Here is a 15,000-nt window from a genome sequence, read left to right as displayed (position 1 = left end):
TTCATGGTTAGCTTTCTCTTGGTGGTCAGTGTTTCTAGGTGGTTAGTGTTTTCTTGGTGGTTAGTGTTTGTTGGTGGTCAGTGTTTGCTTGGTGGTCAGTGTTTCTTGGTGGTTAGCTTTCTCTTGGTTGTCAGTGTTTCTTGGTGGTTAGCTTTCTCTTGGTGGTCAGTGTTTCTTCATGGTTAGCTTTCTCTTGGTGGCCAGTGTTTCTTGGTGGTTAGTGTTTGTTGGTGGTCAGTGTTTGCTTGGTGGTCAGTGTTTCTTCATGGTTAGCTTTCTCTTGGTGGTCAGTGTTTCTTGGTGGTTAGTGTGTTCTTGGTGGTTAGTGTTTCTTGGTGGTCAGTGTTTGTTGGTGGTTAGTGTTTGTTGGTGGTCAGTGTTTGCTTGGTGGTCAGTGTTTCTTCATGGTTAGCTTTCTCTTGGTGGTCAGTGTTTCTTCATGGTTAGCTTTCTCTTGGTGGTCAGTGTTTCTTGGTGGTTAGTGTGTTCTTGGTGGTTAGTGTTTCTTGGTGGTCAGTGTTTGTTGGTGGTTAGTGTTTGCTTGCTGGTCAGTGTTTGCTTGGTGGTCAGTGTTTCTTCATGGTTAGCTTTCTCTTGGTGGTCAGTGTTTCTTGGTGGTTAGTGTTTTCTTGGTGGTTAGTGTTTGTTGGTGGTCAGTGTTTGCTTGGTGGTCAGTGTTTCTTCATGGTTAGCTTTCTCTTGGTGGTCAGTGTTTCTTCATGGTTAGCTTTCTCTTGGTGGTCAGTGTTTCTTGGTGGTTAGCTTTCTCTTGGTGGTCAGTGTTTCTTCATGGTTAGCTTTCTCTTGGTGGTCAGTGTTTCTTGGTGGTTAGTGTTTTCTTGGTGGTCAGTGTTTCTTCATGGTTAGCTTTCTCTTGGTGGTCAGTGTTTCTTGGTGGTTAGCTTTCTCTTGGTGGTCAGTGTCTCTTGGTGGTCAGCTTTCTTTTGGTGTGTAACGGAGCTCTCGTCCGTTCCATGCGGTGAACTAGTGTAATGGATAAAAACACAAGACAACCTCAAAGTTTTAAAGACTCTTTTATTGTTACCCACATGGCTGCCATGGCAACACCAGTTGGACGTTTTTGAGACTCTGCAAAACAAATAAAAACAATTGTGATTATCTTGCACTGTTCAGGGTGGCCAACTGATGGTGTAGATAATGACCAATTTATCTATGATACCCTATTTATTTGAAATAACTGTTTGTTTTGAAATGAGTTTGACTTACCTGCTTGTTCCAGCATGGCAGCAGCCTGTTGCAGGTCAAAGGATCCGAGCCTAGGGGGTTCGTGGGTTATGTAGTCTTGGGGTTGTACCACAAGTGGAGTGTTCCATCTCCCATGCTTGAGCAGGGGGAGGGGGACTTGCTTTCATGGTTCCAAATGGTAGTGTTGCAGTATGAATGTTTTAATATTAAATGTTTTAAATAATAAAATAGTTTAGCTAAAGTAAAATGTATAAATATAATTTGAATTTGTACATTTTAAAACTTACCTGCAAACTTACCTGTGGTTGGTTGAATTCAACAGGTTAAGGGGTTTGTAAAATGGAGAACTGGGGCATGTTTTGGGGGGGGGGGGGGGGGGTGGCTGGCTTGGCGTGCAGATGTGTTTGTAAGGCCATGGTTGAAGGCATTTTTTATATGAGTTTGTATCTAGTTGATCAGTTTATTTTGTTTTGTTTTCCCTTTATTTTCATTTTTCTTTTTCTAATTAACTATTTTTGGGATTTTGGAACACCGGGCACGTTTTACTGTGGACTTAATAAACCTTCCTGCATCGGAACGTCCAGTTTTCCAGTGTTTTTAAACCTCCACTCAGCTATCCTGTAACTTGGTGGTCAGTGTTTGCTTGGTGGTCAGTGTTTGCTTGGTGGTCAGCTTTCTTTTGGTGGTTAGTGTTTTTTGGTGGTTAGTGTTCTGCAATTTCCCCCTGGGATCAATAAAGGAATCTGAATCTGGTGGTTAGTGTCTCGGTGGTGAGCTTTCTCTCGGTGGCGAGCTGTGTCTCGGTGACGGCGAGCTATGTCTCGGTGGCGGCGAGCTGTGTCTCGGTGACGGCGAGCTATGTCTCGGTGGCGGCGAGCTATGTCTCGGTGGCGGCGAGCTGTGTCTCGGCGGCGAGCTGTGTCTCGGTGACGGCGAGCTGTGTCTCGGTGACGGCGAGCTATGTCTCGGTGGCGGCGAGCTATGTCTCGGTGACGGCGAGCTATGTCTCGGTGGCGGCGAGCTTTGTCTCGGCGGCGAGCTTTGTCTCGGCGGCGAGCTTTCTCTCGGTGGCGAGCTTTGTCTCGGTGGCGGTGAGCTTTGTCTCGGTGGCGAGATTTCTCTTGGTGGCGAGCTTTGTCTCGGTGGCGGTGAGCTTTGTCTCGGTGGCGAGCTTTGTCTCGGTGGCGGTGAGCTTTGTCTCGGGGGCGAGCTTTCTCTCGGCGGCGAGCTTTGTCTCGGTGGCGGTGAGCTTTGTCTCGGCGGCGAGCTTTGTCTCGGTGGTGGTGAGCTTTGTCTCGGCGGCGAGCTTTCTCTCGGCGGCGAGCTTTGTCTCGGCGGCGAGCTTTGTCTCTGTGGCGAGCTTTCTCTCGGTGGCGAGCTTTCTCTCGGCGGCGAGCTTTGTCTCTGTGGCGAGCTTTCTCTCGGTGGCGAGCTTTCTCTCGGCGGCGAGCTTTGTCTCTGTGGCGAGCTTTCTCTCTGTGGCGAGCTTTCTCTCGGCGGCGAGCTTTCTCTCGGCGGCGAGCTTTCTCTCGGGTGCGAGCTTTGTCTCGGCGGCGAGCTTTGTCTCGGTGGCGGTGAGCTTTGTCTCGGCGGCGAGCTTTGTCTCGGTGGCGGTGAGCTTTGTCTCGGTGGCGAGATTTCTCTTGGTGGCGAGCTTTGTCTCGGTGGCGGTGAGCTTTGTCTCGGTGGCGAGCTTTGTCTCGGTGGCGGTGAGCTTTGTCTCGGGGGCGAGCTTTCTCTCGGCGGCGAGCTTTGTCTCGGTGGCGGTGAGCTTTGTCTCGGCGGCGAGCTTTGTCTCGGTGGTGGTGAGCTTTGTCTCGGCGGCGAGCTTTCTCTCGGCGGCGAGCTTTGTCTCGGCGGCGAGCTTTGTCTCTGTGGCGAGCTTTCTCTCGGTGGCGAGCTTTCTCTCGGCGGCGAGCTTTGTCTCTGTGGCGAGCTTTCTCTCAGTGGCGAGCTTTCTCTCGGCGGCGAGCTTTGTCTCTGTGGCGAGCTTTCTCTCTGTGGCGAGCTTTCTCTCGGCGGCGAGCTTTCTCTCGGCGGCGAGCTTTCTCTCGGCGGCGAGCTTTCTCTCGGGTGCGAGCTTTGTCTCGGCGGCGAGCTTTGTCTCGGTGGCGGTGAGCTTTGTCTCGGCGGCGAGCTTTGTCTCGGTGGTGGTGAGCTTTGTCTCGGCGGCGAGCTTTCTCTCGGCGGCGAGCTTTGTCTCGGCGGCGAGCTTTGTCTCTGCGGCGAGCTTTGTCTCTGCGGCGAGCTTTCTCTCAGTGGCGAGCTTTCTCTCTGTGGCGAGCTTTCTCTCGGTGGCGAGCTTTCTCTCTGTGGCGAGCTTTCTCTCGGTGGCGAGCTTTCTCTCTGTGGCGAGCTTTCTCTCGGTGGCGAGCTGTGTCTCGGTGGTGGTGAGCTTTGTCTCGGTGGTGACCTTTGTCTCGTTGCATGGTTAGTTTTCTCAAAATCTAGTTTTCTCTGAGCTGTATGTAGTTTAGTGTTTTGAAGAGAATTTTTTTAATGTTTTAGGTTCATTCATACCAGGACTTTTATGTTGAGGAGCTTGAACGGGAGTGGTGGATTTTCCAGAGTAGAGTAAAGTAGTACTTTGTTTTTAGCTGTTAGCCATGGAGTGGCTGAGCTTCTTCTGTCTATCCAAAACACACATCTGAACCCCAAGTTTAAAAAGCGAATACCTACCCAAAGAGTGTGTATCCGAATATCTGAATATCCGAATATTCGGGTCCAGTATCACTGCTTTCTTGCATGATCCACAATTAGAACCTTACAGTTTACATTGAAACAGGAGGATGTTGATCAAATCTGTTTCAGAGAAACTCCCAGAGCCCAGTTTGTGCACTGAGGCCTACAGGAGAGAATTTACCCACTTAGAAATGTTCAAATTCATCTGACTGAGTTTTTCATTACATTCAGATCTGTTGTCTGTCAGGACCCCAGCAGGGCCGTCCATCCCTACCCTGACCTCACTGCACACCCCTGTATCTTAATCTGCACTCTCAACAAAGATGGTCCTTCAAGGGTTCTTTAGTAAAGATAATGGTTCTATATAGAAGATTAAACACCCAGAACCATTTGCAGGCTTAAAGGGTTCTCTGCATGGGGAAAAGGTTCTTCAGACGGATGGAGAATGTGCTGTATATGGTTCTATACGGTGTATAACCTTTTTAAAAAGTGTTCTATGTAGCACCAAAAGACAAGGTTGACATAAGAACAGCAGCGCTATATAGAACCAAATCAGACATATTGTATCTCAATCTGAAGAACCGTTTCACCAGGCAGAGAACCATTTGACAATACTCAGGGTTCTATACATTATCACTGTCTAAAGAACCCCTGAAGAACCATCTTTTTGAGGTGTATCAGACCTGATTAACAAGCTCCTCCAACACTGAGACGCTGACTTAACTGTGACTGTCTCTGAGCTCAGTGTGTCAGACGGAACTGGATCCTGCACTAAACTGTATCACAGTGTATTAGTAACTATACTGCATATACATGGATACACACACATTTATATTTATATATTTATATATTTGTGCTGATGGAACAAAACCTTTTTTCAGTTTCTCAGATGTGAAACGCCTGTTGGCCTTTACGTTGTGTGTAAATTTCATGATTAATGCACCAAAATGACTTGGAAAAAAGTCGGATTACACCTCCATCAGAAAGAAAGGATGTTTTTTTCCTCCTGCTCTAAAGTTTCCATTTAGGATATTGAGGTTTTGGTCCGGCGTTATACACCATATAGCCAACACACGCGTATGAACCTGAGTGAATCCCATTCTTAGTCCATAGGGTTTAATATGATGTTGGCCCACCCTTTGCAGCTATAACAGCTTCAGCTCTTCTGGGAAGGCTTTCCACAAGGGTTAGGAGTGTTTATGGGAATTTTTGACCGTTCTTCCAGAAGCCCATTTGTGAGGTCAGACACTGATGCTGGACGAGAAGGCCTGGCTCACAGTCTCCACTCTAATTCATCCCAAAGGTGTTCTATGGGGTTGAGGTCAGGACTCTGTGCAGGCCAGTCAAGTTCTTCCACACCAAACTGGCTCATCCACGTCTTTATGGACCTGCTTTGTGCGCTGGTGCTCAGTCATGTTGGAGCAGGAAGGGGCCGTCCCCAAACTGTTCCCACAAAGTTGGGAGCGTGAAATTGTCCAGAATCTCTTGGTGCTGAAGCTTTAAGAGTTTTACTCCACTGCATTCCACGCTTTGCACTGCGCTTGGTGATGTAAGGCTTGGATGCAGCTGCTCGGCCATGGAAACCCGTTCCATGAAGCTCTCTACGCTGTTCTTGAGCTGATCTGAAGGCCACATGAAGTTTGGAGGTCAGTAGTGATTGACTCTGCAGAAAGTCGGTGACCTCTGCGCACTATGCCCCTCAGCATCCGCTGACCGCTCTGTCATTTTACGTGGCCGACCACTTCGTGGCTGAGTTGCTGTCGTTCCCAATCGCTTCCACTTTGTTATAATCCCACTGACAGTGGACTGTGGAATATTTAGAAGTGAGGAAATTTCACGACTGGACTTGCTGCACAGGTGGCGTCCGATCACGGCACCACCCTGGAATTCACTGAGCTCCTGAGAGCGACCCATTCTTTCACTAATGTCTGTAGAAGCAGTCTGCAGGCCGAGGGGCTCGGCTTTATACACCTGTGGCCATGGAAGTGACTGGAACACCTGGATTCAGTGATCTGGATGGATGACTGAACACTTTTGGAAATATAGTGTGTGTATATATAAATCGATCAGGCGTAACATAATGTCCACCTCCTTCCATCCACGCTCACCGTCCACTTTATCAGCTCCACTGACCGTATAGCTGCACTCTGTAGTTCTACAGCTACAGACTGTAGTCCATCTGTTTCTCTGATACTCTGTTACCCTGTTCTTCAGTGGTCAGGACCCCCATGGACCCTCACAGAGCAGGTACTGTTTGGGTGGTGGGTCATTCTCAGCACTGCAGTAACACTGACGTGGTGGTGGTGTGTTAGTGTGTGTTGTGCTGGTGCGAGTGGATCAGACACAGCAGTGCTGCTGTTTAAACACTGTGTCCACTCACTGTCCACTCTATTAGACACTCCTACCTTGTCGGTCCACCTTGTAGATGTAGAGTCAGAGACGACAGCTCATCTGCTGCTGCACAGTTTGTGTTGGTCATCCTCTCGTCCTTCATCAGTGGTCACAGGACGCGGCCCACAGGACGCGGCCCACAGGACGCTGCCCACAGGACGCTGCCCACAGGACGCGGCCCACAGGACGCTGCTGGCTGGGTGTTTTTGGTTGGTGGACTGTTCTCAGTCCAGCAGTGACAGTGAGGTGTTTAAAACTCCAGCAGCGCTGCTGTGTCTGATCCACTCAGAGAAACAGATGGACTACAGACTCGGTCAGTGGAGCTGATAAACTGGACAATATTATTTCAATTTTCTATCCATAGCAGCATTTCACCATGAGCTGCACTACAGTTCCCAGCATGCACTGCAGGGTAACCTGTACTCCAACCCCTCCCCAACAACTATGCCAGGTGTCCAGTTCATTTGGACAGGCAGCTTTAAAGCCTGGGACACTCCCAGAGCTTTAACCGTCTCTGCAGCTCATGAAGTTCAGTGTTTATATCAAGCGCTTCGTTTTTATTCACGACTATTTTTAATCGCTGTTCTAGTTTTTATTGAGAATAAACAACCGCCGTCGACGTCGTGGCAAAACAACACAAACACAAACAGCTTTAATCACTCTGCTCGTTTATTGAGCTACACAGGAATGTTAAGACATCAGCGTTCGTTAGTGTGCAGAGCCCTCGACACCTGCAGGCACTCTTACGCCCACTGAGGGGCGCTCTGCCGCCTCCTTACGGCTCCTAAACCAACAACACTATGGCAGAACTACATTACCCACGATGCATTGCATAGCATTATAACTCCCGCTGGCCAGAGTCACTGCAGCAAGAATCGGTCATGCGCACGTCTTTGGATCAGGACCGGCGGGTCGGTGTAACAGCTGTCAATCACGCGTCAGAAGCAGAGAGGTGGAGCTTATCAGGAGTATGTTAATGTTCTGCCTTCTGATTGGCTTCAAGTATATAAAAAGCTTGGGAAGTTAGAAGTGTGGAGTATAAAATATATACGTGTGTTTATTTAACTGCGCTTTAAAGTTTAGTCGTGTTAGTTTAACAGCTCATTTAAATATGCAAATCTAACACATTCATATTCAGACGACCACACTGCTGCGGTCACTCAGTGACTCTCTCAGTGCTTTAGTGGAAAAAGGAGCACACTGAGATAAACACATACAGTACTGATCATAAAGGCTAATAACTGTGTTAATACTAGACTAGTGTAGTAATAATAATGTAGTAATAAAGAGGTTATTACACCCAGCTGAGAGGTCAGCATACATCAGTAAAGCTTCAGTAACAGAGAGAGAGACAGAGAGAGAGAGACAGATAGACTCTGTCCATTCAGGTCCGACTCTGCTGTGCTCCATAAGTCTCTTCTCCAATCAGACGAAGGTTTGTACAGGAGTGATGGAGCGGGTGGGTGACCCCGCCCTCTCAGAAGATGCTGAGGCCCGATTGTGTACTTCCCGCTGGAGCTCCTCCACCTTCTTCTGAAGCTCCGCCCTTTTGGCCAGCAGCTCTTTATAGCGCTGATGTACTGGCTGCTGAGGACAGACAGACAAACGGCAGCTCAGAAAAACGGCCAGCAGGGGGCACCAAGACCACTCTACTGACCTCAAGTGAAGGAATGAGAGGGTGTTTCTGATAAAGTGGCCGGTGAGTGAAGGAATGAGAGGGTGTTTCTGATAAAGTGGCCAGTGAGTGAAGGAATGAGGGGGTGTTTCTGATAAAGTGGCCAGTGAGTGAAGGAATAAGGGGGTGTTTCTGATAAAGTGGCCAGTGAGTGAAGGAATAAGGGGGTGTTTCTGATAAAGTGACCAGTGAGTGAAGGAATGAGGGGGTGTTTCTGATAAAGTGGCCGGTGAGTGAAGGAATGAGGGGGTGTTTCTGATAAAGTGGCCGGTGAGTGAAGGAATAAGGGGGTGTTTCTGATAAAGTGGCCGGTGAGTGAAGGAATAAGGGGGTGTTTCTGATAAAGTGGCCGGTGAGTGAAGGAATGAGGGGGTGTTTCTGATAAAGTGGCCGGTGAGTGAAGGAATGAGGGGGTGTTTCTGATAAAGTGGCCGGTGAGTGAAGGAATGAGGGGGTGTTTCTGATAAAGTGGCCAGTGAGTGAAGGAATGAGGGGGTATTTCTGATAAACTGGCCGGTGAGTGAAGGAATGAGGGGGTGTTTCTGATAAAGTGGCCGGTGAGTGAAGGAATGAGGGGGTGTTTCTGATAAAGTGGCCAGTGAGTGAAGGAATAAGGGGGTGTTTCTGATAAAGTGGCCAGTGAGTGAAGGAATAAGGGGGTGTTTCTGATAAAGTGACCAGTGAGTGAAGGAATAAGGGGGTGTTTCTGATAAAGTGGCCAGTGAGTGAAGGAATAAGGGGGTGTTTCTGATAAAGTGGCCAGTGAGTGAAGGAATAAGGGGGTGTTTCTGATAAAGTGGCCGGTGAGTGAAGGAATAAGGGGGTGTTTCTGATAAAGTGGCCGGTGAGTGAAGGAATGAGGGGGTGTTTCTGATAAAGTGGCCAGTGAGTGAAGGAATGAGGGGGTGTTTCTGATAAAGTGGCCGGTGAGTGAAGGAATGAGGGGGTGTTTCTGATAAAGTGGCCAGTGAGTTAAGGAATAAGGGGGTGTTTCTGATAAAGTGGCCAGTGGTGTACCTGTGGCCTAACGCGGGGGTTCCAGCGGATGTAGTAGGAGACCCACAGCTGAAGGTGTCTGATGGAGACGGAGGGCAGCAGGACATGGGCGGGGTAGTGGACGTACAGAGGGTTAATAAACTCATCCACCTGACTGTTCACGAATGACCAGAGAGAAACTGACCGCTTCGCCAGCTCCTACACAAACAGAAGGAGGAGCTGCTGTGAGGCGACCTGGTGGGGCAGAATCTGCCGCTGCTTGTTGACGATCGCTTTAATGACAATCAATGAATGAACCGTATGAATCTGTCCGGTTTGGCTTTTTAGCCATCCATCTCTAAAAATGGAAACTTGGCAAGAAAATCCAAAAACATGTGTCATGGTCAAAACTACGTGGACACCCAACGTACATAAACAGATTGTACTGAAGAGCTCAGTGTCATAAGATGCCGCCTCTGCCTCAAGTCACTTTTGGGACATTTCAGCCCTGCTAGACCTGCCCCAGACAACTGTAAGTGCTATTTTTGTGAAATAGAAGCATCTGAAGAGCTGAGCTTCATTAAATGAGTTTCCATGGTGGAGCGGCTGGACACAAGCCTAAAATCACTATGGCAATGTCGAGCGTAGGCTGGAGTAAAGTGTGCCACTGTATCTGTATCTCCCAGGTGAACAAATATCCGATATACAGTGCGACTGTCAGGTGTCCACATACTTCTGGCCACACGGTGCATATATATATATATATATAGATAGAGAGAGAGAGAGAGAGAGAGAGAGATTATATTGATACAGTGGGGAAAGTATCTAGTCAGTGCGCAATTGTTGATGAGAGGCCTGTAATTGACACAGGCAGACCTCAACTATGAGACAAAACGAGGAAAAACAGTCAGGAAATCACATCGTCTGATTTTTAAAGGATTTATTTGCAAATAATGGTGGAAAATAAGTATTTGCTCAGTAACAAAAGTTCATCTCCATACTTTGTTATTTATCCTTTGTTGGCAGAGGTCAAACGTTTTCTGTAAGTCTTCACCAGGTGGGCGCACACCGCTGCTGGTATGTTGGCCCGTTCCTCCTGCAGAGCACTGATGTTTTGAGGCTGTCAGCGGGAAACACGGACTTTCAACTCCCTCCAAAGGTTTTCTATGGGGTTGAGATCCGGAGACTGGCTAGGCCACTCCAGGACCTTGAAATGCTTCTTACGGAGCCACTCCTTCGTTGCCCTGGCAGTGTGTTTGGGATCATGGTCATGTTGGAAGACCCAGCCATGTTTCATCTTCAATGCCCTGCTGATGGAAGAAGGTTTGCACTCAACATCTCAGAATTCATGGCCCCGTTCATTCTTTCATGTACACAGACCAGTCATCCTGGTCCCTTTGCAGAGAAGCAGCCCCAAAGCCTGATGTTTCCACCCCTGTGCTTCACAGCTGGTCTGGTGTTCTTTGGATGCAACTCAGCATTCACTCTCCTCCAAACACCACGAGTTGAGTTTGTACCAGTTCTCCTTTGGTTTCATCTGACCGTATGACATTCTCCCAGTCCTCTTCTGGAACATCCAAATGCTCTCTAGCAAACTTCAGACGGGCCTGGACATGTACTGGCTTAAGCAGGAGGACACGCCTGGCACTGCAGGATCTCTGGCGGCGTCGTGTGTTACTGACAGTAGCCTTTGTAACGTTGGTCCCAGCTCTCACAGGTCATGTGAAGTTTGGAGTCTGACTGTTTGAGGTTGTGGACAGGTGTCTTTTATACAGATAACGAGGTCAAACAGGTGCCATTAATACAGGTAATGAGTGGAGGACAGAGGAGCTTCTTAAAGAAGACATTTCAGGTCAGTGAGAGACAGAAATCTTGCTTGTTTGTTACTGAGCAAATGCTTATTTTCCACCATTATTTACAAATCAATTCTTTAAAAATCAGGCGACGTGATTTCCTGAATGTTTTTCCTCGTTTTGTCTCATAGTTGAGGTCTGCCTGTGATGGCAATTGCAGGCCTCTCATCGTTTTAAGTGGGAGAACTTGCACAATTGGGCACTGACTAGATACTTTCCCCACTGTATGTGTGAGACTCACAGGGTGGATTCCTCACATGCAGATGTTAAAGTGACCCACTGACCTCTTTGACTCTCTGCTGCTCACTGTTATAGAGAAACGTCCCAAACAAACAGCTGTACAGATGATCCAGCACCGTAACGAGGAACGACTCGTTAAACTCAAACGCTGCAGGGAACTAGAGAGAGAGAGAGAGAGAGGGAGACAGGGAGAGAGAGAGAGAGAGAGACAGAGAGAAAGAGAGAGAGAGAGAGAGAAAGAGAGAGAGAGACAGGGAGAGAGAGAGAGACAGGGAGAGAGAGAGAGAGAGAGAGAGAAAGAGAGAGAGAGAGAGAGAGAGAGAGAGAGAGAGAGAGAGAGAGAGAGAGAGAGAGAGAGAGAGACAGGGAGAGAGAGAGAGAGAGAGAGAGAGAGAAAGAGAGAGAGAGACAGGGAGAGAGAGAGAGAGAGAGAGAAAGAGAGAGAGAGAGAGAGAGAGAGAGAGAGAGAGACAGGGAGAGAGAGAGAGAGAGAGAGAGAAAGAAAGAGAGAGAGAGAGAGAGAGAGAGAGAGAGAGAAAGAGAGAGACAGGGAGAGAGAGAGAGAGAGAGAGAGAGAGAAAGAGAGAGAGAGAGAGAGACAGAGAGAGAGAGAGAGAGAGAGAGAGAGAGAGACAGAGAGAGAGAGAGAGAGAGAGAGACCGTTAGACGCAGCACTTCTACAGTTCAGTATCTGAAGGGTGGCTGCTGAGTGGGCGGGGCTTAAAGACTGGGTGGGCGGGGCTTAAAGACAGTTACTATAGTAACGAACCTGTTGAGTCATCTGCCACACACAGTCGATGAACTGCAGGAAGATGGGAGAGCGATCGGCATCCGTGTGGTTCTGATCACCGTGACCCACTCTCTACAACACACACACGCACACACACACAGATACACACACACACAGATACACACACACACACACACACACACACACACACACACACACACACACACACACACTCAGATACACAAACACACACACACAGATACACACACACACAGGGGTGTGAGCTCTGTCCTGTGAGCCAGCGTTTCGGGTTAACTCTAATATTAATGATCTATAGTGATGGACGTGAACTGGGCTGGAGGTGTAAGCAGTGGTCAGATTTCTGTCCAGCCCCAGTCTGAGGAGCTGGTGAGGTGGCACCTGCTGGAATCGGTGTCCGAAGCTGATCCACTCCTTCTCGATCAGCTTCTGGAAGCCCGAGATGGTTCTGTAGTGCGAGTCCAACATGATGAGGCTCAGCGAGGTCAGCTGGGCCGTACGGTCCCAGCCGTCGCTGCAGTGGACGACAACCGACGTCTTCCCGGACTCCACCTTATCCGCTATCCTCAGCGCACCGGCTAGGATCAGCTACACACATACACACACACACACACACACACACACACACACACACACACACACGTACAGATACACACACACACATACACAGATACACACACACGTACAGATACACACACACACATGCACGTACACACAGATACACACACACATGCACACACACACACACACGTACAGATACACACACACACATGCACGTACACACAGATACACACACACATGCACACACACACACACACGTACACATACACACACACACATGCACGTACACACAGATACACACACACACATACACAGATACACACACACATACACAGATACACACACACACACACACACACACACACACACACGTACAGATACACACACACACATGCACGTACACACAGATACACACACACATGCACACACACACACACACGTACAGATACACACACACACATGCACGTACACACAGATACAGACACGCACACACACACACACACATACACATACACAGATACACACACACACACAGATACACACAGATACACACACACATACACACACACACACATACACACACACACATACACAGACATACAGACACACACACATACACACACAGATACACACACATACATTAGCATGGAGCTAAACCTGTGAGTGAAGCTGGGTTTACGTTCCACCCTAAATGGTGCAGCAGGTGCAGCAGGTGCAGCAGCAGCCTGGGGCAGCAGAACGTCACCGCGGCGCGATTTAAGGTGGAACGGAGACGGAGCTCCAGCTACACGTGGACTGAAGGGAACCGCAGAACATCCAGATGTTTCTTATGTCTCTTTACCTTGATGTGCTCCAGCCAGTGGGTGGACTCCAGGTTGGACAGCCAATGAGATTCTTCAATGTTGGGATAAACCACCTCCTTCAGTTTCCGTAGCGACTCGCGCATCACGTGGATGTTGTGGATGTCCAGAAACACCAGCTCGGCGTTCTGGTAGGCATCTTCACTTTCACAGCCACCGCCCTTCATCTGACCACACACACACACACACGTTACACACAACAATATACATACACACACGATAGCATATCTATACATATAATATATAAAACATGACGTGCTACACAAAATAAATACACATTTATTTATGGTGTATTCAGGGTGTATCCTGCCCTCCACGACCCAGAAGAAGGTTTTGGTGAATCCGGCCACTGATCATTTATAACAACAGATAAGTGGAACCCAGTAAAATGAATAATACAGGGAATTACATCGACCTTCATGCTCTTACTGAGCAAAGGGACCCGACAGGAAATGTCTTTGTTGGCGAAAGTCTGTGAACCTCCTCAAAAACCAGCTTGGTCAGGAGGTTCAATCCACTGGATGACGGTCAGGTGTGAGTGTTGCTGACCCCGCCCTCCTTAAAAAACATAAACCTGAGTCTTCAGCCTCAAAGTCTGGAAGAAAGCTCATCAGGCTGGAGGCTCAGAACCATTTCTGCTGAGTCTGGACTTCACTGATCCACAGCCAGACAGACAGACAGACAGACAGACAGCAAAGGAACTAAGATATTCAACACCACCGTCGCTTGTCTGGAGCACTAATCTAACAAAAATACTCCAAGACTGTGGCACAGAACATTATGGGAGATCACAAAGAACCTCAGGGTAACATCTAAGGACCTGCAGGCCAGTTTTACACTGGCTAATGTCAACGTTCATGAGTCCACCATCAGGCAAACACTGAACAAGAACAGTATGTGTGGAACGATAGTATGGAAAAAGCCACCTCCCTCCAGGAGGAACATTTCTGCTACTTTAAAGTTTCCTAAAGACCATAGAAGACTGAAATGATCTTATATGGACAGAAAAGACAAGAAAGGATCTTAACAGCTTAAATGAAAGATGTTACATTTGGAAAACCTGAACACAGCATTCCAGCATAAAACCACCCAAAACTCATTCAAACTGTGAAGCATGGTGGTGGCAGTATCATGGTTTGCTGCTTTTGGTTGGGCCATCCACACATGAACTGAACCTTAACAGAAGGCAGTCCTGCAGAAAGACAACGACCTGAAGCAGAAATGTTGAGGAAGATGCTAAAAGGTGATGTTCACGCAAGAAAGCCAGCAAACAAAACAGAGCTGAAGCGGTTCTGCGAGGAACCAGCCCAGATTGTCAAAAATGATCAGCAGTTGCAGGAACCTTGTGGTTGAAGTCATTGCCGCTCAAGAGGATCACACCAGTCACGGAAAGCAGAGGTTCACATATTTTGCTAAGAAGAACATGTAATGTTAGTTTTGCGTCGATAAATGAATGAAAAACTATAAACGTTGTGGTTTTATTTGCTTGGCTGGACCTTCTTTACTGCTATGGGATAAACGCAGATCTGATCATATTTCAGGTCACCCTGATGCAGAAGTTCACGAGATGATTCACACACAGAGACACTGAAGCTCCTCGTGCAGGTTTGCTGCCGTGTGACTGAAGTCAGTGTAAGGAGGACAGAGGTAATGTGTGTTTGTGTTTATTAGGCTGATTATTAGCCTTATTAATGACCTTATTAGCCGCGGCATTGACGCTGGGTCTGGCGTCGAAGATGAAGAGTTTGTGCGACTGAGCGTTGGCGTCCATGATGGCCTGCAGGAGCT

The 15,000-nt window shown here is 48.1% G+C and overlaps 1 protein-coding gene across 3 annotated transcripts in view; it reads right to left on the bottom strand.

Annotated features, from left to right (window-relative positions):
• Positions 1-6,930: 6,930 nt before the first annotated feature.
• mtmr2 (myotubularin related protein 2) overlaps positions 6,931-15,000 on the bottom strand; it is a 20,187-nt gene continuing 12,117 nt past the window's right edge. For 2 of the 3 annotated variants that reach the window (XM_037533411.1, XM_037533413.1), the window contains 7 exons: positions 14,909-15,000; positions 13,194-13,379; positions 12,173-12,379; positions 11,792-11,884; positions 11,067-11,180; positions 8,972-9,148; positions 6,931-7,866 (listed from right to left, as the gene is read on the bottom strand). The exon at positions 14,909-15,000 is cut by the window's right edge and continues 97 nt beyond it. In XM_037533411.1, coding sequence (XP_037389308.1) covers positions 7,705-7,866; positions 8,972-9,148; positions 11,067-11,180; positions 11,792-11,884; positions 12,173-12,379; positions 13,194-13,379; positions 14,909-15,000 — 1,031 coding nt within the window. In that variant the 3' untranslated portion in view covers positions 6,931-7,704. The remainder of the gene's footprint in view (positions 7,867-8,971; positions 9,149-11,066; positions 11,181-11,791; positions 11,885-12,172; positions 12,380-13,193; positions 13,380-14,908) is intronic. The other variant, XM_037533412.1, reaches the window with a different exon arrangement.

The sequence above is a fragment of the Pygocentrus nattereri genome, chromosome 23, assembly GCF_015220715.1.
Source record: "Pygocentrus nattereri isolate fPygNat1 chromosome 23, fPygNat1.pri, whole genome shotgun sequence".
Classification (NCBI taxonomy): Eukaryota; Metazoa; Chordata; class Actinopteri; order Characiformes; family Serrasalmidae; genus Pygocentrus; species Pygocentrus nattereri.
This window is presented reverse-complemented; position numbering and strand designations above follow the sequence as displayed.